Here is a 25,734-nt window from a genome sequence, read left to right on the forward strand (position 1 = left end):
CGTGTTATTCTGGTGCTGGACTACGTTAGGTGTGTTATAGGTGGGAGCTGTGCTGTCAGCGGCGAGCGGGGTGATAATACCCGCTGTATGTGTGATAGGAGAGTTGAAGGTATGTGTGGAGGTCCGCGAGTTGGTAGAAGGGGCGGGGGAGAGAGCGGTGTAAGAGGGGGAGCGATCCATGTCTGTGAGTGAGTGCTGAATTGCGATAGTGGGGTTGTGGGTAGGGGATGGGAGGTCAGGGGTGGTAGGTATGTCCCTGATTGAAGCGTATGTAGCTGTGAGGTCATGATTGGCGTGACTAGGGGAGATGTGAGTGTTTGTCCGTGAGTTGGAGAGGTGTTCTTTGAAAGTGGGGAACATGTTGTCTAGTAGTTCCAGGTTCCTGTCTGTCGATTGTGATAGGACAATCCCGTTATTGTAAATAGTGATGGTGGCTCTGCCTGGAAAGACTTGGGATGGTGTGATGGAGAGAGTTAGACTATGAGCGGATTTTCTGGTGGAGGATACTGTGAGTAGGGTGAAGAACGCGTTTCTCCATTGTGCTCTGCGTGTGGTGTGGAAGATGATATCAGTGTTCAGGGATCCATTGACCGGTGAGAAGTAGGTGTCAGCAAAGGGCGTTTCCGGGTGTGACCTAAGGAAGTTGTGTTTAAAGCGTTTGGCGGCTTTTTTGGTGAGTGATGGTGGGTAGTTGATTTTGTATGTGTGTTTGCCGATAGAGTCCATGTTGCGTTGAAGGGTTAGGTGGGTATGGGAGAGTGCACTAGTGCACTATAGTGGTACAAATGTGCGGAAAAGCAAATGTGCCAAAACAGGTGCATACAGTAGGTTACACAGTAATAAGTTATAGATTACCAAAGTGGCAATAGTAATCAGGCAGCCTACCCAGGAAATAAGAGTGAGCAATAGAGCAAGTACATACGGTAAATTCTAAGGCACAAGGTGTAAGAATAGGCATAATACTGATAATATATAAGGGTAGGGTACAATGGGAGAGTGCACTAATGCACTATAGTGGTACAGATATGCAGAAAACAAATATGCAGAAAACAGATGCGTACAGTGGGTTACACATTAATAGGATATAAATTACCAAGGTGGTACAAGTGGTGAACCAACACAGCCCGGATATAAGCGTATGCGGTAGAGCAAATAAATATGGTAAATTACAGAGTACAAAGTGTAAGTGTAGGTACAATACTGATATAATATATAATATACGGGCAGTATACAAAAATAGATATGAGGTAGCATACGGTAAACTACACAGTAGTAGGTGTAAGTAAGTGTAGGTGTAATCCTGATAGTGTATAAGGGCAGGATGCAAGAAAAAATATGAGGTGGCACACGATACAGTTTACAGTAATATACGTAAATATATGAGGAATCAATCGGTGCATTCCAGGAAAAAGTGAGATAGGTGCAGCTTACAGGAATGAACAATAGACAGAAACAAATCAGGAATGATATACTGAGACTAGGTGCCGGTGCGGCCAAAAATCTGCGTGAGGCAGAAATGACATTAGCGAGCAGCCAGAGTTAGTTGAGGTAGCGCTCTGTACATTACCAGTAGGAAATACTGCGTAATAGGTAAAGGTATATGAGGTAGCAATCCGTGCATTACAACTGTTCAAAATCCAGGCAGAAATATAATACTACAGTAATAGGCAGACATTCTTTTCAATATGAGGTAGCCATCTGTGCATTACAAGCTATAGGTGCAAAATATAGGTACACAAGTGTTCAAAATATAGGTAGGCATCTGAGCATTACAAATGCTCAAAATATAGGCGCAAAATATAGGTACACAAGTGTTCAAAATATAGGTAGAAGTACAATATTGCAGTAGTGAGCAGGTATCCTTTCCCAGGAAGGTGTAGATAGATCACTGAGCAGAGAACTCAGAACTGATGAAAGTGACTAGACCAGGCTGTGAGGAATCAAACAACTCATTCCAGTGTTAAATTTCAAACAAGTTACTTGCTCCTCAGTCCTCTTAAACCTAGATTATGGCAACTTCCAACTATGTAAATCTTCAAAATCCACCTGGGTCTGTGAGACCAGCTCTGCATTGGGGTACCAGACCCATCACAGGGATGAAGAAATAAGATCATATAACCCTGATCTTGTCTTCAGTGTATGTGCTGTCAATTGAGGCGACTTGCCAATTCAAAGTATCATGTGCTATGAACAAAGCTCTTCCCTTTAAACCCCAAAATACCTGGCCTGCAAATTAACCATGAGTTGAGTTGAGTTGAGAGAAAATTATATAGCGCTACTTTGCCCTTAGGCGTCAAGGCGCTGAGGATGGAAAAAGCAGCTGTCTAAGGCAGTCGGTGCTAGCGAGAAGCGCAGGCACCCTTCGACTAGAAGTCCCGGCATACAAGAATGAAAGAAGGATGCAGCAATGTATCTTGGAACATGTGGCCTCATTATCGAGCTGTATCCTTCACACACCCAGAACACTGAACTTTTATAAAACTTTCAAGGAAGAAATAAAGGAGATATTTTTTTCTACATCTTCTCTGTCAAGAAGGATATTACGATCAGGTTATTAGACCTCATACCAGCTAGAACTAGTGTTCTAGGTACTGTACTGTTATATTTTGATCAAAGCCCCACCATCCCCAGGGTCCTCCCTCCTGGCTATATAAGAATTGCCTCCATGATGAACACTGTGTAAATAGCTCTCTGAATTCACAGATATGTTTTTTTTATTATGAGCATTGTAACAACATTGGCTGAGATGCACAGAATGCCAAGACCCTTGTTTTGGTTTGGGTCCAGTTATACACGTCTACTAATAAATTAATAAACCTTAACCTCAATTTAAAGCCGAGTCTAAACCGAACTCTTAATTAGTCTACAGTAAATTAAGTATAATTAAATAATGAACTGTAGCCGTTAATTAAAATTAAAGTAAAATGAAATAAGTAATCGTAACTTTAACTCTTCTTAAATTTAAATTAGTGAAAGATAAACTATTACCACTTCATTAAATTGAACTACCTCAAAATTAAATGAAAGTCTATTGTATTTACCTAACTCAATGTAGTGGCACAATGTGCAGTTGTAATTCCAATGTAGAAGCATTGACGCAGTGACCCATCGATGTAGCAGGAGGTGTACAGACAAAATATCGACTCCAAAATATCGACTGGACATAATATCGAGTTTTAAATATAGACTGGACAAAATATCGACTGGACATAATATTGACTACAAAAATATCGTTTTTCAGGTAAGTGAAGTAATATCGACTGTATAAAATATAGATAGCAAAAATATCGAATTTTTAATAATATATAATATTTTATAGTGTATTTTTATGTAATAATATGTGTGAAAAGTGTGTCTTAATGTTATAAAATATTTTATAATAATTGCGTAATGTAATTCTGTAGCGGGTTGTGGGTTTATAGGGGAATAGGGTGGGAAGTAATTTAATAATAATTAATTAATTAATATATGTTTGTTAATATTTTTAATTAATAATTAATTGATAATTAATTAATATTAATTAGTTAATTAATTAATATAATTTTGAACATATTTTGTATTAGTAATTAATTGGTAATTAATTAATTGTAATTAGTTAATTACATTAATTAGAGTAAAATTTTAATATATATAATTTTGTGTTATTTTTAAGTAATTAATTGGGGAAAAATAATATTAATTATTAAAATAATTACAGCTAATGTGCTAATATATTTACTTTATTGTTATTGTTAATTAATAATTAATTGGTAATTAAATAATATTGATAAATTTTGGGTAAAGGAGCATTTTTAGGGTTCAGGGTCAGTTTTCAGTTTTAGGGTAAAGGGGTATTTTTGGGGTTCAGGGTCAGTTTTCAGTTTTTGGGTAAAGGGGCATTTTTAGGGTTCAGGGTCAGTTTTCAGTTTTAGGGTAAAGGGGTATTTTTAGGGTTCAGGGTCAGTTTTCAGTTCATGGGTAAAGGGGTATTTTTAGGGTTCAGGGTCAGTTTTCAGTTCATGGGTAAAGGGCTATTTTTAGGGTTCAGGGTCAGTTTTCAGTTCTTGGGTAAAGGGGTATTTTTAGGGTTCAGGGTCAGTTTTCAGTTTTTGGGTAAAGGGGCATTTTTAGGGTTCAGGGTCAGTTTTGGGTTTTTGGGTAAAGGGGTATTTTTAGGGTTCAGGGTCAACAAATAAGATTGTAAAAAAATATTGTTATTATTTTCATTTATTATTTAATTATTATAATTTAATTTAAGTATTTTTAAGTATATTTTAGTAATTAAAATTTAATATTAATTTAATTTAACACTGTTTTTAATAAAGTCGATATTTTTTACATCTATATTATTGTTAACGATATTTTGTACTCGATATTTTTGTACTTACCTGTTTGTAGATACAAACTCGATATTTTGACTGTCGATATTTTGTCCACGATATTTTGGCAAGTCGATATTTTGTCCCTCGATATTATTTCAGTGATCCGTAGCAGGATTCAGGTATTGGAAGTACACCGGTGTATCATGGCTCAGTACATCTAGCTTAGCAGATGACAGCAAATACATTGGAAATGCAAGACTTATATTGTATGGCCTGGTTTAACCTCTGTCTGCCAGAACCTACTTCAGTGTTTATTAATTGGGTTCTTCTACACCACGTCTGGTCACCATAATCCTAGCATATTTGTCACAAAATACTTATATTTATAACTGATCACCCTTTGAAGTACAAATGCATCATTTTACCATGATCTATGGTGATGTCTCTCTCCCGGTAGAACTCTCCCAGGGTGACAGCAGGACCCTGCTTAGATGCGACAATACGGACGGTCCGGGCGTTATCCACGCAGTCCGCGTAGGGATCCCAGCCAAGGTTCTGCTTGTTGGGATCTGGGGGCAAGCCCAGAGCTTCCTCCATGCGGTCTTGGCAGTAGGATTTGTACTTCCACTGCACAACCGCCGACTGGCGGGAAGATGTGGAGTACTGGCAGCGCAGCACGGTGGAGTCGAAGAGCATAGCAACCTTCTTCTTCTCAGGCATGGTCACTTGCAAGCCTTCCACAGCAGCTGTGAACAGACCAACAGGTTCACAATCAGTACATTTTGTTTTCAGTAAAATACATCACTTGCAGGTGAGGCAGGTTCACAATACTTTACACTAGGTCTTAACAGCAACAGTTTGAACATAAAAATCTAATTAAAAACAAGAATGGAGCAGGGCGAACAATTTTCCACAACTTCTAAAATTATATTGCCACAGTCGTACATGTCATCGCAATCTCTTCAAACATGGGGGCATATTATCAAGGGTGGCGATAGGGAATTTTCACCGCTTTAGCAGGAGTTTTCGGCTGCTAATCTGCGCCCTATTAGCAAGCTGTCGCTAACAGCAGTTAGCGACAGCTTTTAGGTGATAGCGAGCGGTTTGGGGCCGCTTTGCATGTTAGCGATATTTATCGCTAATGACATGCAAAGTGGGCGTACCCAAACTGTTAGCAACTGAAACCTGTCGCTAACATCGCTATCGCCTATTAGCAAGACAGGCGTGGCGATGGAAATATTCACGCTAAGCGCGAATATCTCCAAATACTAACACCTGCCCAGACCAGTTCTTAGCCATGTTATCCAATGGGTGGTGGATAACATGGCTAAGAGCATTTTGTTGCTAATGCGTGAATATCGCTGTATTCTCAGCAATTTTCACGCATTTGGCCGCTATCGCCGGAAAATGTATCGCTTTGGAGATAATAGCACGTTATCTCAGGGATAAATTCCGGCGATGCTCAGCGATAAAAAAATCGTCGCTAAGCCTATTTAGCGATAAATATCGCTACTTGTTGGTAATATGCCCCCTGGATCCTTAAAATCTCCACAGATCCTTGCCTTACCAAAAATATCAAATATTGCTCACTTTTGTTAGCCCTCATTCCCACCTCACTCATTAATGCCTCTTTCAGGGAGATAGGAGAAAGAAATGCCGGCAATCTGGAGACACCGGTGACATCCCCCAAACAAAACCATTCCTTGTCCAGCAACTGCCTCATACCCATACCCATAGCTCTTGGAAATTGTAAGCATCTCCCAATTCCAGACACTAAATAAAAAGTGCACAATGTTATTGCAATGAGACAATTACTAATGCAGCCTTATATACTTTTAGTATTTTTGTTTATTTGTATTTAACAGTTTCTCATGAACTGTGAAGGTTGCGGGCACTTTACACAGAAACAGTAAACAGTGAGGGCCTAATTCACAAAAGTAAAGTTAAACTTTTGGTATAAGTTTAGACCAGAGGTCTAACTTTCATACTTTATGATATTCACAAAGGGTTATGGGTAGAATGTTTTCGACTGAGCAGTTTCAGCACTCAGGACGTAATCTCTGCACTTGGGGCATAATCTCCGCACACTGGGAGATCCGCCCGAGCGTGGAGATTCCACCCAGAGTGCGGAAACTCCACCCGAATGCGGAAACTCCCCAGTAGTAAAGCTACTGCTCGTAACTTACCTTTGTAAATGCCGAAAAGTAGTAAAGTCAGACTCTTGCTCTAAACTTAGACCAAAAGTCTAACTTTACTTTTGTGAATCGGGCCCCGAGTGTACAACAAAAGACCAAGAACTACAAAAAAGAGGTTACGGCATTAAAATGGTGCACTACTATGGTCCAAATCACGTTTGACCGCCATCATAGGCGAGGCATGGGTAAGGATGCAGTAGAAGGATGTCAACAAGAGGCAGAGAGGACCCGGTTAAAGTCTTGACTGAATGGAGTGAGAGAAGAGGAAGGCTGATACAAAAGGAGGACTGAATTTAAGAGTATCGCCATTGAGAGCGGCCTAAAAAAAAAGTGCGGAGTGTAGAAGAGTGAGGTATGATCGTGGTGCAGGGACAGATCGAGAAGGTTTAGACAACAAGGGAAGAGAGAGAGAGAGAAAAGGTGGGGACATGAAAGAGAGAAAAGGTGGGGACAAGAAAGAGAGAAAAGGTGGGGAAAAGACAGAGAAAGACACTTGGATGTACTTTGTCTGTACCATGTCAATTAAAGACCAAGTAAACTAAATGATATATGCAAGTTAGTTCGACCCTAAAATGATGTTTTTTAAAGTAACTCCTCCTGTCAGAGCAGCACTTAGATACAATGTTTCATAAACTTTACTATTGCAACAGCCTACCCTCAATATATCTTCAAGGTCATGTTGCCTGATTGGGGATTATTGGGGACTTTCTGCAATCCCTGTCTCTGCCCATTGCTGCTGGAAGATTGAATGGTTCCTCTTCTATCATATTATCTCTAATGCTCCTTTCCACTTTCTCTTATATGTATCCGCCCCAAAATGCTCTGTGGCCATCTATGGATTATTAGAAGAGCTTTCCAAATAAATAAATACAAATATATATTGGAGGTGCAAAAAATCTCAGACTATGTACAGAATGTCCAGACCTCTGCCTCATAGTAACTTACACTAATAAATAAGTGGACACACCAGTTCCGGTCTTTACACCGTATACTGTCTCCCAGTTACCGCTGTTCACCAGTATTCAAAAGATTGTAGTTTGCAACTCTCCCACCGTCTGTGTTCCATATGAACACATACTGAAACAAGCATTGGCAATGCCAATATGTCTGACTTTAAAAGAATGTTGCATGGTAATGTGAAGCATTACAAGAATATAGCTGAGGAATATTGGCGTGGAAGCAAAGAAATGTAGAATAATATTGGTGTAGGTTAAAAGGTCAGGTGCCAGTTGCACGGTCAAGCCAGACCTAACAATCCGTGGAGGTTAATGGCTGCCCTCCTCTCATCTGTGCTGCTGCCTTAGAAAAACAACATAAATTATCTCATTATCTAAGACACTCTAATAGCAGTGTGCCCCTGAAATATTGAGCTTAGGCAGCTGGATACATAAACAAAACAGCTGCATGCAGGGCAGGCACTTTTTTGTGGACGCACATGCCAAATCAAAACATGTACCCTGACTCCCAACATGTGGGAGGAGCCAAAGCCCCTCTCTAGTAATACTCACATAATTCTATGTCGACATCTGCGCTGCCATGCCAGACCATAAAAACAGATGTAAAAAACGCAGACTGAAAGACATCTATTGCAATACTAGCCAGCACACATACATATCTCCCTACAAACAGTTCACGCTGTTTTAAAGTCCTAAGCACCAGTTACATTACACAAGGACACATTCATTTTTGTGTTTTAGGCACAAGAAGATTAAGTAATTTGCTCAGAATCACAGGTTGTTGTGCCGACGCTGAGACTGACCTGCCATGGGTGATACATATAGAAAGAAGAAATCAGGGAGTGATCACTGACTCTGGCCTATAACTCATCTCTAAAGTCAGGGCCAGCTTTAGCGCTGGCGGTGCCCGGTGCGACAATGTTTGTTTGTGCCCCCAATGAGTTCTCCGCGGATTCCCTCACTGCCACCCTTTAACGGAGCTCCTCAAGTCTCCATAACCACTCTCTCTCATGCATTTCATTTGTTTTATAGCACCACTCATACCAATATAAGGTGTCAGAGCACTTTACATCACATACACATTACACAGAGTCAATGAATCATAAGTGCGTAAATCAGTGTATAGGAAATGTTACATCAGACAGAGGACTACAAAGTGTAGGAGTCACAAGTCATCCCTCCTGGGAGACAGAACAGTTAAAGAGTCCTTGGTTTGGAGAAACACAAACTCAGAATTTAAAATGTAACACCATGGTTGGGGGTTGGCTTTACTAATACAGCTGGATTTCTAGCCAAATGAACCCTTTCTGCAGTATTAGGATAATGAAAGACTGGGGGGAAATTCATAATGCTCTAATCTATACCTTGCAGTTTGCATGCAGCTCTTTGATGGTAGTTAATAGCTCACTGTTTCTATATTAGGATTTAAACTGATTAACTGCAAGTAACAAAAGGGGCTCTCTGACAGAAGCAGTGACGCACTGACCTATTTATATTGTATGCACTTTGTGATCTGCATGGTGCATGTGCTTTAGAGAAGGCATTTTAACCTTGTGTGCTACTTTAAAAAGAGTCAAAACTTCCACTAGACAATACTCCACCTCTATGCAGCAGGGCCATTATTCACCAGGTATCTTGACATTTTTATAGTTGCTTGAAAATTGCTGGGGGCACGGAAGGGCAGTTCCCCCCTCCCCCAACGATCGTGCCCCCATGCACTGGTCCTGCCTAAAATGAATCTAGATGTGCTTTTCCAACCCTGGAAACCAGATAATGCATCTTCACACGTCTAGAAATTACAGGTTACCTGCAAGACGAGTCTGGTGACTTGGGGCCAGATGTATCAAGATTCCCTTTTGCGATTCTCAAATAGCGATTTTTTGAGAATCGCTATTTGAGAATTGCAAAATGGTATGTATGTAGAAATTCGCTATTTTTTAGCAATTTCTTAAAATTCCTTAATTGCGATTAGAAAAGTGGGAGGCTTCCCTTCCTACTCTGAAGACTTCTAAGCAACTAAAATGGAGCTCCAAGACAACTCCTACACCTGTGCAATCACATCAGGCCTGCACTTTAAGCACTTCAAAAGGTATCCAGGGCCCAATGTTCTGCATCTGATGCACTCTGCTGAACAGGCCCAGCCTTCAGTCAAGTGTAACTTCAAGGACACTCCTGGAGCAGGACCCATCGCTCTATAATGGCGCCCATCCTGACTCTGCTGATCCTTCAAGAATGAGTGCATTGGTGGAAGTCTCTCCTCTGCATAGCCTGTAAAATGATGGATTTCTCTCTTTTCAAAGACCAGAAATCATGTATGTCAGTACCCGAGGAGTCACTGAGGTCATCACCAGCACACAACTCACGTCCACAAAGGTAGTCGTAGAAACAAATCTCGGTTTGTCAGTACATTTCGTCTATTATGTCCTGCATTTATTATTGATAATGCACCATTTTATTTTTGACATTCTTATAATCATGTACATATTTTAGGAATCCCCCTGTCAGTAAGTCACATGCCTCCTAAGGAACCTCCCAAAAGATCCCACGCATCTGGGCCACCTCACTAGTGTCCACCACCCTAGAGTGATGCGAGTCACTATGGGGTTTTCCACCAGGAGGGTAGATGGTGCTGCCGCAGTAAGGGAAGAGATGGTGACTGATGCTTCAGGTATAAAAAGAGTCGCAAGGGGTTGAGGTGCCTAATATGGTGATTTGACATCTCCTACGGGTAGCAGCCGCTGCATGAACGTCCTTCTGCACCTGCACGTGGGATTCTGACCTCATCCTTGTGACTGCAGAGGTACTGTTGAGTAATACATTTTGAAAACATTCTGCACAGACCAAATATGGGCAACCCTTAAGGATTCAGACTCAGTTACATTCAATAAATGGATGTCTGATACTGTCGGGACTATGACCATAGATGCTTTGTCCATCCAAGAGGAAGGCTTTTATCCTCACTAAAGGGCCTTACACCGTGAGGTCAAGAAAAGGCAAAGAAAAAACCCACTCTGGTTTTACTGAAAAATGATGATGGTGGGCACACTGCAGCTGACACTGATCTTAACACAGGGGGTGATGCAATGCGGTTTTATTTAGGACTCCTAAAATCAATCAATCAATCAGTAATCTTAACAAGCCCGACAAGTCACCTGTGAGGGTCTCAAACTGCTGAGGGGGGAGGAAGGGTCTGCGGTTCTGTCGAAAAGACAGGTCTTGAGGTCCTTCCTGAATTGCAGCATTGATGGTGATTGCCTGAGGTGCAGAGGCAGGGAGCTCCAGGTCTTGAGGTCCTTCCTGAAGTGCGGCATTGATGGTGAGTGCCTGAGGTGCAGAGGCAGGGAGCTCCAGGTCTTGAGGTCCTTCCTGAAGTGCGGCATTGATGGTGATTGCCTGAGGTGCAGAGGCAGGGAGCTCCAGGTCTTGAGGTCCTTCCTGAATCGCAGCATTGATGGTGATTGCCTGAGGTGCAGAGGCAGGGAGCTCCAGGTCTTGAGGTCCTTCCTGAAGTGCGGCATTGATGGTGAGTGCCTGAGGTGCAGAGGCAGGGAGCTCCAGGTCTTCGCAGGAAGTAGGAGAAGGATTTTCCTCCAGCTGTGGTCTTGCAGATCCCTGATATGGTGGCCATGGTTGGTTGGGCTGAGCGAAATTGTCTGGTGGGAGTGTATAAGAAGAGGCAGTGGTTGAGGTATGCAGGTCCAACATTGTGGAGAGCTTTGTAGGCGTGCCTGAGAAGCTTGAAGGTGATTCTTTTGTTGACAGGTAGCCGGTAAAGTTCTCTCAGGTCGCCAGTGATGTGGTTGTGGCATGGGTTGTTCAGGATGATTCTGGCGGAGGCATTCTGGACGGTCTGCAGATTTGTCAGAGTTTATGCGTGGTGCCAGCATTGCCGTAGTCGAGTCTGCTGCGGACTGAAAAGTGAAAACTCTCCTCTCGTACAGCACAGAACAATGTACCCCTGGTCTCACCTAGGGACATACTTGGTGCTAATGGAGGTCCCTGTTTGAAACTTTCTTACTCCAGCACACTCATTTCTCAATTAGCACTCCTTTATATCATGTAGATCACAATAATGGCAATGCAACACAATTGTCTATCGCAGTGGTCTTTAACGGGTAGACTGGGGATCCCTTGGGATCCATGCTGCCTACTCAGCGGGTCTGCGACTGCTTAGGAAATTAAATAATATTAACAGATTAATAAAGTGTATATAAATAAGGAAGCAAAACTGAAAATGTATAAACATTCTCTTAATGTTTAGGAATTTTAAACTGGAAGCTAACAATTATGTTAGTACCCTCAGATTGATTTATGGGAGCAGTGCAAGTGCATGAAACAGAATATAGTAAGGACAATGAGTGGCCTCAACTAAGTTTCGAAAAGCTCAAACCTTCCCATTAATATAAAATGCAGCTTTTTTTATATTTGTGAATAAAAAAAATATTTTATCATTTGTGTATATGTTTGATAAATGCTTATTTCCGTATTTTGTGTGCATTGTTTTGTGATTCAAATCATCGAAAAGGCTTAGGCCGGGGTACCTGGCTTCCAATATAAATTCAGTTGGGGTGCCCAAGTTCCAGCAATGATTAAGTAGGGGGCCACAGATGTCAAAAGATTAAAAACTACTGGTCTATGTTAAAAACAGATTTAACTTGGGTGTACTGGAAACTGGACCTGAGGCTTAGGGCCCTTAGGTAAAACTGTATTAAAACAATGTCAGCTAATAGGTAGCTGTAGTGCCCAACATGCACAAGGAGCAATATTCCTTTAAATGAGTCATGATGCAAGCCAATGTGGCTGGGGCGCATGGCCTTAGCTGGCTGTCAAGGGAAGGAACATGATATTTGGTAGAATGACATGACAACTGTTAGGACTACTTGACTGCTCAAGTGTCACCCAAGCCAGGACCCAATGTGCAGTCCTCCCATGCATGGACGATACTTCTACAGTAAGGTACATACATCATCCTGAGGACACCAGATGTGAACCTCTGGTAGAGTTTGTAAAAGTCTTCTGGAAATTCTGCTTGCAACACAGAACCTCAGTTCCAGTAGAATATCGTCTGAGGAACCACAGCCCTTGCAGACTGGCACTGCCAAAGCCCTGGCAGAGCTGGCAAAAACATATTTGGAATTCTGTTTGATTCTTAATATCAGTTCAAGTGGAACATCTTCTCAGGAGCCACATTAGTGTGCCAGACTGGCACTCCAGAAACCACAGGCGCTTCAGCACCTTCATCATCAGGTGTCTCTAGCTTTTGCACCCATTGTCCAAGTACCTATCCCATCCACTCACATGCCGAATTGTTACAGATGGACGCTCGGACCGGCTGCTTTAGCAACAGACACCTTTGGGCAAGATTGGTCAATCGACCTTTTTATTATTTTCCTCCTTTTTCTACGATAGCTCAAAGCCCAGCTCAAGTCTGCAGACAGGAGACATCATTGGCTCTGATAATTCCACTTTGAAGTAACTAAAGTATCAATTTTTATTAAAGACAAGAAGGCGAATATTATCCCTCCACTTTCTTTCTAAAATAGATCTGTTTCCAGCACAGTTCTGGCAAGTATTACACGCTTTTTCCATTTTCATCTACAATCATCCCCATTTCTGGTGCCTAAAGAGGATTTTCCTGAGGGCAACTCTGTGGACTTTCTTACTCTTGATGAATTTCTTATATTTTCTACACCCATATCACATTACGCCACAAAAGGGACCCAGAGACAATTGTATAGACAGTCACTTGTAACGAAAGTCTTTTTTTCACTTTCCTGCTATTTGTTGTTCAAACCCGTAGACCTCTGGGAAGTGTAGTTTAGTTTTTCACTATGGATTTTATTACAAAGTGGCAATACCTGAAAGCATAATATTTGCCTCTGTGTTTTTAATAACATCAGAACTTTCCTTTACTATTCCCATTTTTGCAGTCCATTCCCTCAATATTGAGAGCAAAGAGCTGGAGGTAAACAAGAGCAAGAAAATCAGTATAACAAGCTGAGTACACTGTGCAGCATGTTATTTCTCATTTTTGACAGTGACTGCTGTGGGGCTATTCAGAAAGGTAAATGTACACATGTAGATTTACTTATATGTAAATGTACTCTTATATCTTGTAGTAACTTCACTAAGTTTGGCTAGTCACCATTTAGGAGTGTAAAGTTACTACAAAGCATAAACATTAATCTTCACCCCGTGAAAACAAGGGTTGATGTCAAATTTACTAGTGTGAAGTTACAATTGGTACATTTTCACACATAGACAGAGGTCTCTCTATGGTAAAGTATAGGTTGAAGTAAAAAAGTTTATTAAACTTAAAAAAAAGATTTACAATATTTTAATGCTAAATATTAATGTAAGCTAATTTAATATAGTATTACACCTAGAATAAATAAAATAGTGAAAGCAGTATTATTTATAAAGTATATCAAATGAATTAATTTTAATATACTTGACTACTGTTAATTATTTAATTAAAGATGTATTTAAAAAACAACCCTACCTAAAGTAAAATGTTTATTTCTATTTAGGGTTCATCAAACTTTTCTAAAAGTCATGCACAGAATTTATTTTAATTAATTTACATTTTCAAAAAAATTAAAAATTCCATGTTATACTAAATTCTAAAGAGTATATTAAAAAAATGATAATAAAAAGGTATGTATTACTAATTGTATATCATTTTTTAAACACTAAATAAAATGTATATAATTTTTAAAACACTGATTTCTTTTAACATTATTTCCTAGGGGGTGTTATTTTAAGTCGTTATCTCCATCATTTTCTATGGGAATGAGTTGCAGCACCTTACCGTGACCACCAGTCTGTAAGTTTCACAGACTTTCCGTAATTTAGTCCTAATGTCCGTTGTCTGTCATGAATGGTTTAGAGGATGGTATATATCATCTGAAGGGCAAAAGTTATTTCCAACAATTGAGATTCCCCAGATGGAGTGGCAGGGAGGGAGTCTCCTGTGCTGTGATCCCAAGGGAGGGGCAGAGAAATAAGAGTGGCAAAGTTCCTAAGCCAAGCCTGGCAAATCAGGATCAGAGCCCTTCGAGGTGTGGTTTTAATGTAGATATTTATGACTCATTACTTGCGACTAAAACTATATACCATCCTGGAATGTTTTACAACCTCTGAACACTGTCAACTATATAGATAGCACTTGTACTTTATACATTGTTTACTGAGATGGATTACGCCCCCTTATGTATATAGTGTCCCAGACTTAAGCTTTTTATGAAATCTGTTTTATGTTTTTAAATTAAATATGCTGCTATTAATTTTTTGTCAAGATTTTTTAACGACCATCTGCACAGTACTGCAAGACTTTATCCTAAAATTGAGCAAATATTGTTTTATTGTATAGATGCAATTTGAAGCTTTTATGATACATGCTGTCGAATAAAGCTATTTGAACTGAACTGAAATAAGAAACACGGCTTCATGACAGGGGGACTGCTTGCTGAAAGAAATGCAAATGTGCACATTTGCTAAATCTGCAAATGTGAAGGCTGCTTGGGAGCGGATATGGGCATTAATTATATGGAGGCACTTAGGGTTCCTGATGGCAAGATATTTTCTTGTTGAGAGGTACTGTAAGCCTGTTCGAAGCTGAACTGTGGATTGCTGGTTTTAATGCACAGTTATAAATATGTTTGCACAAGGTACAATCTGCTTATCACTGCAATATATACTTTAAAAGTACTTTTTTTATCTTTGACCTAAATGTATATGTGCATTTTGTGGGAGTCTAAATTATACTGAGTTTAATGCTCGTTTAAATCAATGACTTAACACATTCACTGGGCTTTCAGGGACAAGTCACTTTTCTCTGCTGCATCAAACAGAATTCAATTCTATGGGCCCCTGATCACACACATCCGCATCTGTAGTGACTGCATTAACCTACAGAGGTTTTGAGAGGGCGCTGGAAGTTGCATTGGAATGGGAGACTTTAGTGCAGGCCTTGCGAGATTACAGCGCTTCCAGCGATTCCGAAATTGATGACGCAGCACACAGTGAGTCCCGTTAGGTGCCTATAACACTGATCTCTACGCAGTTGATTAAGGTCTCTTTCCACAAGCTCTTCTTACACATACACCACACTGATGGCGGGGCTGGGCGGGGGGAGGGGGTGGATAGGGGCAGAGGGGAGCGTAGATCGCTTTCATTTTATTTTACTGTTATCCTGAGTCCTTTCACATTAAGTGGTTAGTCCCCGCTCCTCTGGGGGTCGTTGGGTTGAGTGGGTGTTGGGGAGTTTTCTTTTAGGATGATTTAGAAAAGCAGATGAAGATCGCTCGTTTATCTGGATCAGCCTCAGCAATATGCCGGGTCCCCATATGCGACCTTATCGCAGACGCCGCCCGACCCTTGGGTTGTGGGCTGAATGGCTGTGTATGGAAGGTGTTTCCTCACGGGGGATCTGTTGTTTTTTTCTTTTCCATTGAAGTTATATCACTGATCTATCATGTAACTTTGGCTAATTCCTGCAATAAAAATATATTAAAAAAAAAAAATTAACCTACAGAGGTTTCATAACATAAAATAGTGCTTTTCCCACTGAATAGTTCAACTTTCATTTAATTTTCAATTAAGATGTGCGTTATTTTATATGTAGTTACTTGATGGTGAACGATCAACAAAATGGTTACAGAATATTTCGTTCTTTTTAGCCTCCGCACTAACACTGACCCTGTCCCCATTGCAGTAGCCATATGTTTAAATGCACTTTGACCTCTGCATTTAATAGCTAATTAGTGTCTGAAAAAAGCCAGTAGTGTTAGCATATGGTGTCCTACCTTTCCTTATTTTCATTATGTACCTTCTTGTTTTCTTGATACTCTGTCAAATTAACCGTGACCTGTATTTATTTAACACAGGGAACTATTCATCCAAAAGAATTGTACAAGAACACTGTCTTCTGGCTTTAAAGAGGATTGAAAAAAATGAATTGTTAGTCAGTGGCTCAAGTGCACTGTGTGTGACAATGAAAGCCGGAGTTCAAATCCCGGATTTCCCGCATGACTGAATTGTGCGATCTAAGTCAAATCAATTTACTTCATGTGTCTAATTTTCTTGCAAGTGACATTTGAGCGTACTTCCAAGCAATTCAGTTTAGGACAGACTGAATACAAAAAACTAACTTGTATGTTTTATTAGCCTGTAATATTACAACATCCATAACAATAACATTGGCCATGATGTAAGGGACATGAGATAATCTGTTCACTTTGTTCACTCGTGGAATTGTCAAGAGGGAGGGTTAATTAATGTTTTAAAGTTCATGTTTACAAACTTTCACTTCATATAAATGTCACTGAAATGTTGTGATCTAATGTACTAATTTGAAACACTACCATATGTTTTTTCAAAAGGTTTTATTGCTATATGCAAGAGGTCAAATAGCAGGATAGAAGCCAGGTAAGTAGCAACAGATTCCATCGTAAATTTACAGAAGAACAGTGCTGGGCTATATACATTTATGAAGAGTTATCAGACACTTTTTACAATTTTCTGATTAACAAACTGATCCATAATGAACTGTCCCTCCCCGCCCTCCTGCCCAGTCGCCACTGCCTTACCTCTCAGCATAGGGAAGCAGAGGAATGACCCCTGTGGTGCTTAGAAGAAAGTGTTCTAGTGGGGAAATCATGAGTGTGTCAGAAATAGGGGCCCTTAGACCACTGCCTGGTGTGGTACCTACATGCAGCAAGAGCAGCTAGAACATAGAAACGGAGTGTGTATGTGTTGGGTGGTTTACGGAGAGTAGAGTGTCATCCTTGGTGCAGTCTTTAACCCCTTTGGTGCTCATGACGGCTCCCAGCCATCATGAGTCACGGTGGGCGTGTGCTGATGACGGCTGGGGGCCGTCATGACCACGCCCGCGATCGGAATGTTCCGCACCGGCACGGAATTCCAGCCGCGGCCAAGGTGTTAAAGCCCCCCACCAAAATATCCCAAGACTGTGCAATAACATATTTACTCAGACCTGTTCATTCCTGTCTGTGGAACAGGACGCTCTCAGATCCAAACCAAGAGAGCGACACCTTAGTCCAACTTATTATAGTCTGAAAAAGCAAATCATTCTAGTACAGTGTGATATTGCGTTTTGATAGAAAAGGAGCCAGGTCGAGGAACTTGGTGGAAGGTGTTTCGTACTTAAGGCTGGGGAATAGGCCAAATAGGACCACTTCTGGAGAATTTGTTAGTACACGGCCCATCGTGGTCGACGGCACCTCATGAAAGGAGTGTGGGGCAAGACCAAAGCATATGAAGCAAATTGGCATTTAATTGCATACAGCAAGTACATGCAGCTGCAGCTCCCAGGTAGATTTTGTTAATTCGGGCAGATGTAAGGTGGGCTCAGTTCAGAATATTAAATCGAATGTACTTAAAATGGCAGCCGTGGGATACTTTGTGGGGATACTCCAATATTTTTGCCCAGTCCATATCATGTAGAGGTTAGGCCGTGTTGGTATCCCAGGTGGTACTGAGGGAAGCCCTGGAGTGGTCTCCATGTTGCAGTGAAGCTCTGTAAATCAATCTTATCAGTGTGCTGCCAGTGGCTATGGTCTAGAGCGTTTACCACACCTCGTATGTGGTTAGTGCTATATGGCAGACATGAAACTGGGCATTTAATGATTGTTTAAGGTGTTCGTAAGAAAAGGGGTTGACCCTGGTGAACATTGTAGTCTGCCATAAGGGTTTGGAAATCTAGTAACTCGCCACCAACAAACAAATCCCCCAATTTTGAGAGGCCTGCAGCATGCCACTGATGGAATCACTCTGAGCGTAGCCTTCCTGTGCAAGCGGGAAGCCTAGCAAAGGTAGTGCAGGAGCATAGGGTTTCTTCATGTTAGTGGTTATATGGGTTCTACTAAGGCAGGAGAAAGCGATGTGGTATAACCCCAGGGGGCGTACGGTAGAATAGTCAGTTAGAAAACAATGTGTAGTGCAATGAGCCGTCCTTAAAGTCTTTAAGTGTAAAACCCATCTCATGCAAGTGGCGGCCACACAGCCAGAGAACCACCCATTGGAGTTGTCCAGCTAAATAATAGTGTTCTAAGACTGGAAAGTCCAATCCCCCCACAGTTACCCCAGCCCCCAAATCAGACGTGGGATGTGTCTGAGGGAATGAGGGATGAGCATGGGAAGGTTTTCAAAATTGTACAATAACCGGGATGGTACCACCATCGTCACTAGTGCCACATGACCTATTAATGAAGGCAGAAAAGAAGATCAAAAAGCAAACTGGGCTCTGAGGGACCATGTTGTTCTGCCCAGACTGCCCTCCTGCACTTCAGTGGGGGAACCGTAGATATTAATTCCTAGGTATCGAAAGGTAACTAATTTTCAGTTCAATCTGGGGTCCAATGTATATAAAGGGGAAAACACTACCATATATTAAAGACACACATCTTACATTTTAAAATCTTTGTCGTGTTCTTACATTTTGTGTGTGTAATTTACATTCCAAATATTTGGAAGATTCTATGTATACTTTGGCACATGTGGAGGAGCCAGATCACTGGTGTGGCCTTGGCTCAACACTGGAAAACCATTTAAAGACACGGACAGAGTGGGCGATTGCCCAAGGCATAACCTTCCAAGGGGTCTGGCCCCAGCTTACCCTTAGCAAGCACCACCAGCCGACCATTCGGTGCTCAATTTGTTAACAAAATAAGTGCCAGGGCCCTTGTCAGGTGGCCACTGAAGCTTGCACCACACACTGCCCCGCCAGTGCAGCCAGAGCCAGTAACAACACAACTATTAACCATCACAATCCTACAGGTGCGATTATTCCAGGCCCCCAAAGCTATAGGGTTGGCTTCAGCTGCATGTACTGGTCCGTTTTAATGTATTTTGAACTAATAAACAACTGTTGTGCTCATCTTCAAATTACACAAACAGCATCACCATGTGGCAGGTTGTTATATGTGCCAGTGTTCACAATTAAGTGCCGGTGCTGAGCACCAGAAACCACTGGTTCAAATTAAGCACTGAGACTATTGCACCAGAAGAGTTTGCCAGGGTGACTGGGTGCTGCTTGTTCAACCACTTGACAGAGCCTATTCTGTTTCTCTCGTCTCTCCTGAGACAACTCCCTAGATACACAATTCTTTCCGATACTCATGGCTAATCCATCTTGCCTGATTTTAGGAATTGTCCGCCTTGTTCTTTTCTTCCTTATTTATCCAGTTCTTAGCAGCAACCCTTTCAATTAGTTACTGTGGAGCTCCCATCTGATCTCGATTTCCTCCTCCTCCTCTTTAATTCTCTCTGATTGGTAATCCGGGCTCCCACTCCTGAGATAAATGTAGAGTCCCGAATGCACACTCGAGTGCTGTGAGGTGACAGACAAGTTGTGGGAACCTCACTTCCTGGCATTAGGTGTGAGACTGTTGCCCACACCACCTGCTCTGCCTCACTAATTCTTTTTAGGTTAAAGTCCACTGGAGGTCGAGGAGAGCCATATGTTTTGCTCAACTAGCAGAAGTTCACTTAACTTAATGTTTCCCAAATTGTTTCAAAATGTTTTAAACCTTAATCAAACTGCTGCTGTTGTTTTCTCTCCCAGAAAGAATGAGTAAATTTGGGTAGGGGTGTTGGCCTTGACACCGTGTGCAAGGGCATTAATTAACTATTGAACAAGGACATATTGTGCCACCTTAATGTAGCACACCTAGAGACCATCACAAGAAGGCCATAGTGAATAAATATTTCAATGTAGAAAATAGTAAATAAACGCACTGATAAAGTAGTGGGACATGTCCTCTCCTTGGATTTGGCCATAAAATTGACCATTTGTCCTGAATTTGTGTCCTGAATTTTAACCCTTTGACCTGAACTTTTTACAGCCCCGTCCAGAATTTACCTCCATACCAGGTGGTCACACTAGGGTACCCGTGAGCGGTCATGTGTGGTGATGACTTACTTACTTCAAGGCTGAACTGGAATACATGTAGAACCGTTCTAGGTACTTTTTGGCTGTAGTAACTCAAGAAGTGCAATTTGTGAATAGAAATGTGCTTGTGGGTGGGTGTCCCTCCCTAAATCCCTCCGTACTCCTTCATTAACCTTTCCTTACCTCTCTCTAAACATTTTCCACTCATTCCCCCGTTCCGCCCACATACTACTAAAACGTAGGCGTACATGTGCAGAGACCGGTGTAATTAGGACAGAGATTTCCGAATAGAGAAGATAATAGTAGCAGAGGTGGCGGTCTCCGCATGTAGGAGAGTGGGGGAACATCCTTTTCAACGCAACTTTTACGACGCATGCCTTTACATCGCAAGTTTCACAACGCATGTCATTACAACGCATTGCGCTGGGGGCGCTCTAGGATAGGGAATAGATTTAATTTACTATCCAACACCTTCCAGACTATCCACGGGGACTGGAGTTGGAATAGTAAATTAAACTATTCACTATCCAGCACCCCTCAACACTATGCATTGTAACAGCATGCGTATTAAAACCTGCGATGTAAAGGCATGCGTGGTAAAAGCATGCGTTGTAATGTCAAACAACCAGGTGAGTGAATAGCATTTTTTACTATTAAACGTATGACAAACTGCAGTTTGCGAATAGGCCCTTAAAGCTGGCGGTGTCGCTGCGCAGTAACCTCATTATCATATCTAAACCATCACCGCAGGACTCTATATGAGACTAAGAGATTCATTACCCCCAATCTAAGTCCCTCAAATAGCACCCAGGGCTAAGAATTCCGTTAGAAGCAACCCTCTGCGGCCTGTGGGTCTCTGGGTGGGAGAGAACACATCTGTCTGCAGCTGGAAGTGACAAGACAGCACACCCACAGGCAACAGAAACTGATTACAGGCAGTAGTCCGTGTTCTCAGGTATTACTGTCACTTACTCCGACCTTTCTCATCGAATTTCTGAAAATGACCTTTAGGAAGAGCCACGAGAGAAAAAATATGCACCTGCTTCACTGTTCTCTGAATCAGGGGGGCTGCTGTTGTTATGGAAGGGAGAGCAGTATACCCCGCCCTCACCACATGCAGTTAAGAAATTGTACATTTCTAAATAAAAACATGCATAAGATTCACCACTGCAATCGAATCCAGTGCCCCAACACTAGGCCATTCTGAGATGGCAGTGGTACATTCAAAAGGCACCATACCCAGGGCCACTAGAATTATAGGATTGTGGCCGAGACGTTTTTCCGCATGAATATGGATTAACCGCATCTGAAACATGATCCATCATCTGCTTCATACTTTTCAGATGTAAAACAACATGTTTCTAGCTCACACCAATTGAAAGTTATATAACAAAAACAGCATTTGGTGAAGCGCAGTAGTTGGCTCTTGGCAAAGATTAACTGGTCTATTTTAGTTTCTGTTGTTTTCAGATACTCAACCCAGGCAGTATTAATGGGTATTAAAATGACCAAACATCAAAATATTACCACCACAGAACATGTCGCATTATACCTCGTAATTTGCTTTTTCTTGCTGCATAATTTAGTCAGTCCTGATGCACAATTCTGTCCTCCACTGCCACATAACTCCAGTGGCCATGAGTAAATTCAATTATTAACCTATGGCAATCCATGGTAATATTAGCCATCCTGAAAGGATGAGAGGTTGAGAGGCTGAGCCTCTCATGTTGGGCCCAGACCTTGCGATTTGGGCATGCAGGACATTATTATGTTATTGCATCTGTCACATCAAAGATGAGGTCATGACCATTGCATATGGTCTGCTATTTATGGTTTCCATGGCTTTTTGTGCAAGCAATGCATTAGCAAGCTATTTTTTTTAATTTTATTCATATTATATTCATAATATTATATTTTGAAACCTTAATTTTAACAGTGGTTTATAATAAATGTTAGCCTTTATTTTTTTAAGATAAGCTTAGGAGTTTTAATTAGTTCTAACTATAACTTCACTTTAATTGCATTTGCTTTGAATGTATTCCCTTTCCTGCTATTCATGGCCTTTCACTGTGTGCAGAGGGGTTGGCTGCATGCCCTGGCTGTTGCAAGGGCCTGCGCCTGACCTACAACAGCCAGCCAGCCCCTGCTGTATCTGGGCAGCCAGTGGCCTTTGTTGGACCGTCATGGGGTTTGCAAATCCAAAGCAGAATCTGTGAACAAGAATCCAGAAGCCTGTGGCACAGGGGGGCATATTTACAAGGGCATAGTGCCATCGGAATGTTACTTTTTCCAACGCTCCGGTGTTGTGCCTTGCTCAGTATTTACAAGGCAACACTGAACCACTTTTACGTCCCTCCTCAGCACAGTTTTCCGCAGCAAAGGGGAGTGCAATGGGTGTTGATGCAGGCGTTCCCACACAACACTTATTGCTTTTTGACAATGCCCCAGATTAACAAGTAATTGTAAATATGAGGCAGCGCCACAAACTAATGCCTTACATAAGGAGGTGTTAATGTGGCACAACAAGGAGAAATCATTTTCTTTCTCCTTGTTCTTTGCTCTTCCTATGTTTGCTGCATTCTGCAGCGCACTTGGGGGCATACTTGCAACGAAATGGCGCAGCGCGGGATGCAAGCAATTTAGCTGCAAGGTGCTGCGTCATTTAAAAAATGCAGGGACGCGCAGTATTTACAATAATACAGTGCACCCCTGTGTTTTTGCTTGCGCCGGCCCTGAAAAAGCTGCCTAGCGCCAGCGCAGGCACCCTTGCACACCTGGGATTCACTGTATTAACAAGAATACGGCACAGGGGTGTGCCCTATTCTTGTTAATACAGTGAATCCAAGCATTTTTTAAATGATGCATTTTGATGCAGCCAAATTGCTTGCAGTGTCGAGCTGCCCCATTTCATTGTAAACATCGCCCAGGGTTCGCAGACCCCGGGCAGGTTAGTGTAGTTCAGAGTCTTGCTGTGGGTTTGTGAACCATGCAGCAGAGACAGTGGTCCCCACAGCAAAATGTACTTTTAACATTTTTGACAGCAGGTGGTCCTTTTGGAGCCCTCCAACACGACCTAAGGGATATGGAGATGCTCCCCCTGACACCTCATGGCTCTTTAACTTTTTTGTTAAAAGAAACAGGTCTAAGCCAAGCGTCCAGTTATGGTGGCCGCAACAAAACGTTCTATGTTACAGCTAGCCAATCAGATGGCTCAGATTCACAAGTGAAACCCTGGAGGAATGGTATCATATTCTGCACCACAAGGGTCATGAGCTACCAACTAGGTCAGAGAGGCAAATCAGTTCACTAGCCATCCCAACAGGCGGGACAGTCTACATTGTGCATAGGAATTTGCATGCACACGACAATAAGCCGAAAAGCCAAATACAATACAATAAAGTCTTTAAAACTAAGGGCTATAAACGATTTCATTATCAAGTATAAGATCATTAAATAACTGATGATATTCTACAGGTTATAGTATATCAAAGGGGAAATTGAACAACCAAAAAGCAGATTGGGAGAGTGTCTTCTCCCAGTTCTGTGAATTTGTTGGAACCACCTACATGTGTCGGCCCACTCGTTAGGTTTACCTTCCCCCAGGTCATAATGGACAGTTTCCAGTCCTGGATGTGTGTGTGACAGCATGAAGCCTTCTGGGTGTTGTGGTCTTGCTATGCTTCGGTAGGTATACTCCCCGCTGAGCTGCAGGTAACATCCATCTAGTAGAATCAACCGTCAACTACTGTTGGTCACAGAGGCAACAGCTGCCCCTGTTAAAAGGAGCACAACTAGGGGTGTACCTGGTTCTCTTAGCAGACTCTGCACTCTGGTGGGGAGCAGCATTCTGAAGTCATGTAGAGCACCTGTCAGGAGGACTGTGACACAGGTCACCTGCAGAAGTAAACATGCCAGTTCAGTAAGAATTAAGATCAAGTTATAGTTCACAACCCCCTGCACCTGGTCAGACAGGTCCTGCACCCAACCCTCAGCAGACAGCTAACCTCCTGTGGGCAATGTCCCACAAACATGTTGGGATGTTGAATATTTGTTACTACCACTAAGATCTGCACCGGCGGCGGCTCCTCCGGACTCCCATGTGCATCATTTGCTTTAAAAAAAGAAATCCTCCATGATGGAGAAAGAAAAGCCTAAGCAAAGTTTTAGAAGGCAACTGCATTAATGCAGTGACACATTGATAGTACTTTCATTAAAACAGGATGTAGAACAGGGGTGCGGGCTGCTGACTGAAAAGCACCAGCTAAAAAGGAGCCGGCAATATGGCCCACTAATGAGCCTGCTCTGTACCTCAGCACACACTGGAACTCTGGTGAGTCCACTCTCTGACTCTCATCCTTCCAAGGTCAATCCATTGAGCACCACTGAGTTGGGTAATTAGAGCACCTGTTATCAGTGCCTAGAGACCACGCAGTTTGTAGATAGCACTAATTATACAGAAGCCCTGTATATCAGCGCCTTTACTGGACAGGTCTCTGAAGGTAAAACGTCGATTAACCATGTTTTGTGAATCTTTGTACACCCACAGCTTGTGTGTGCCTTGATTCTAGGTTGAAGCTCCGTGCTTCAAGGATTTGAATTTGAATTTAAAAGCATTTATTAAGCGCACGTATACCTAGCGGTTTCTTGGCGCTGAGGATGCAGTTGAACCCAAGAAGAGAGGCATAGTAGGCTAGTGCGGAAAGGCTTGCAGGAAAAGATGAGTTTTAAGCGCCTAGCGAAAATCAGAGTACAAGGGTATAGATCTGATGGTGGTGGGAAGGGAGTTCCAGAAAGTAGGACCAAGTACAGCGAATTTCATCCCCCCATCCTTTTTTTCCTGAAGCGAGGTACGGAAGGAGGGACTGGGTGGAGGAGCGGAGTTGTCTAGCCGGAGTATAATTGGGGCCGTTTATGGAGGGTACCGGAACTAGCCTCCTATGCAGCTGGTCTGTCCGAAGTACTTGCAATGGACGGTTGGCATCGCATAAAATGTTTAAGAGACATCAAGAGTCTCCTGGTGGAGTTGGGTTTGGAAAAGTGTTGGGTTACCCGTTCTGCCCCACCAAAAGTCACCCTGAAGAAGATATATTGGGACTGGGTAACCAACAAACTCATTTGCTACCCCCGCCACTGCAACTCAACCACTGCATTTTTGCAAATTAAAGACGCTGTAGCATTCGAGCCCTACCTGGATTTAATCTCCATTTCCATGGATAGGGCCCTCTATTTTAAATTCCGAGTGGGCACTTTACCCCTGGCCGACCTGGTGTCCAGGTGGAGATCAACAACGGCTCAGCCCTCCGCCTTTTGTGCGGCGTGTCCAACAAGGGTTGAGTCAGTGGCACACTTTCTGTTCGAATGCCCCGAGT

The 25,734-nt window shown here is 42.1% G+C and overlaps 1 protein-coding gene across 2 annotated transcripts in view; it reads right to left on the reverse strand.

Annotated features, from left to right (window-relative positions):
• Positions 1-25,734, reverse strand: part of ILDR2 (immunoglobulin like domain containing receptor 2) — a 707,528-nt gene that overhangs the window by 383,428 nt on the left and 298,366 nt on the right. For both annotated transcript variants that reach the window (XM_086935538.1, XM_086935539.1), the window contains exon 2: positions 4,727-5,047. In XM_086935538.1, coding sequence (XP_086791664.1) covers positions 4,727-5,047 — 321 coding nt within the window. The remainder of the gene's footprint in view (positions 1-4,726; positions 5,048-25,734) is intronic.

The sequence above is a fragment of the Lissotriton vulgaris genome, chromosome 8 (genome assembly GCF_964263255.1).
Source record: "Lissotriton vulgaris chromosome 8, aLisVul1.2, whole genome shotgun sequence".
Lineage (NCBI taxonomy): Eukaryota > Metazoa > Chordata > Amphibia > Caudata > Salamandridae > Lissotriton > Lissotriton vulgaris.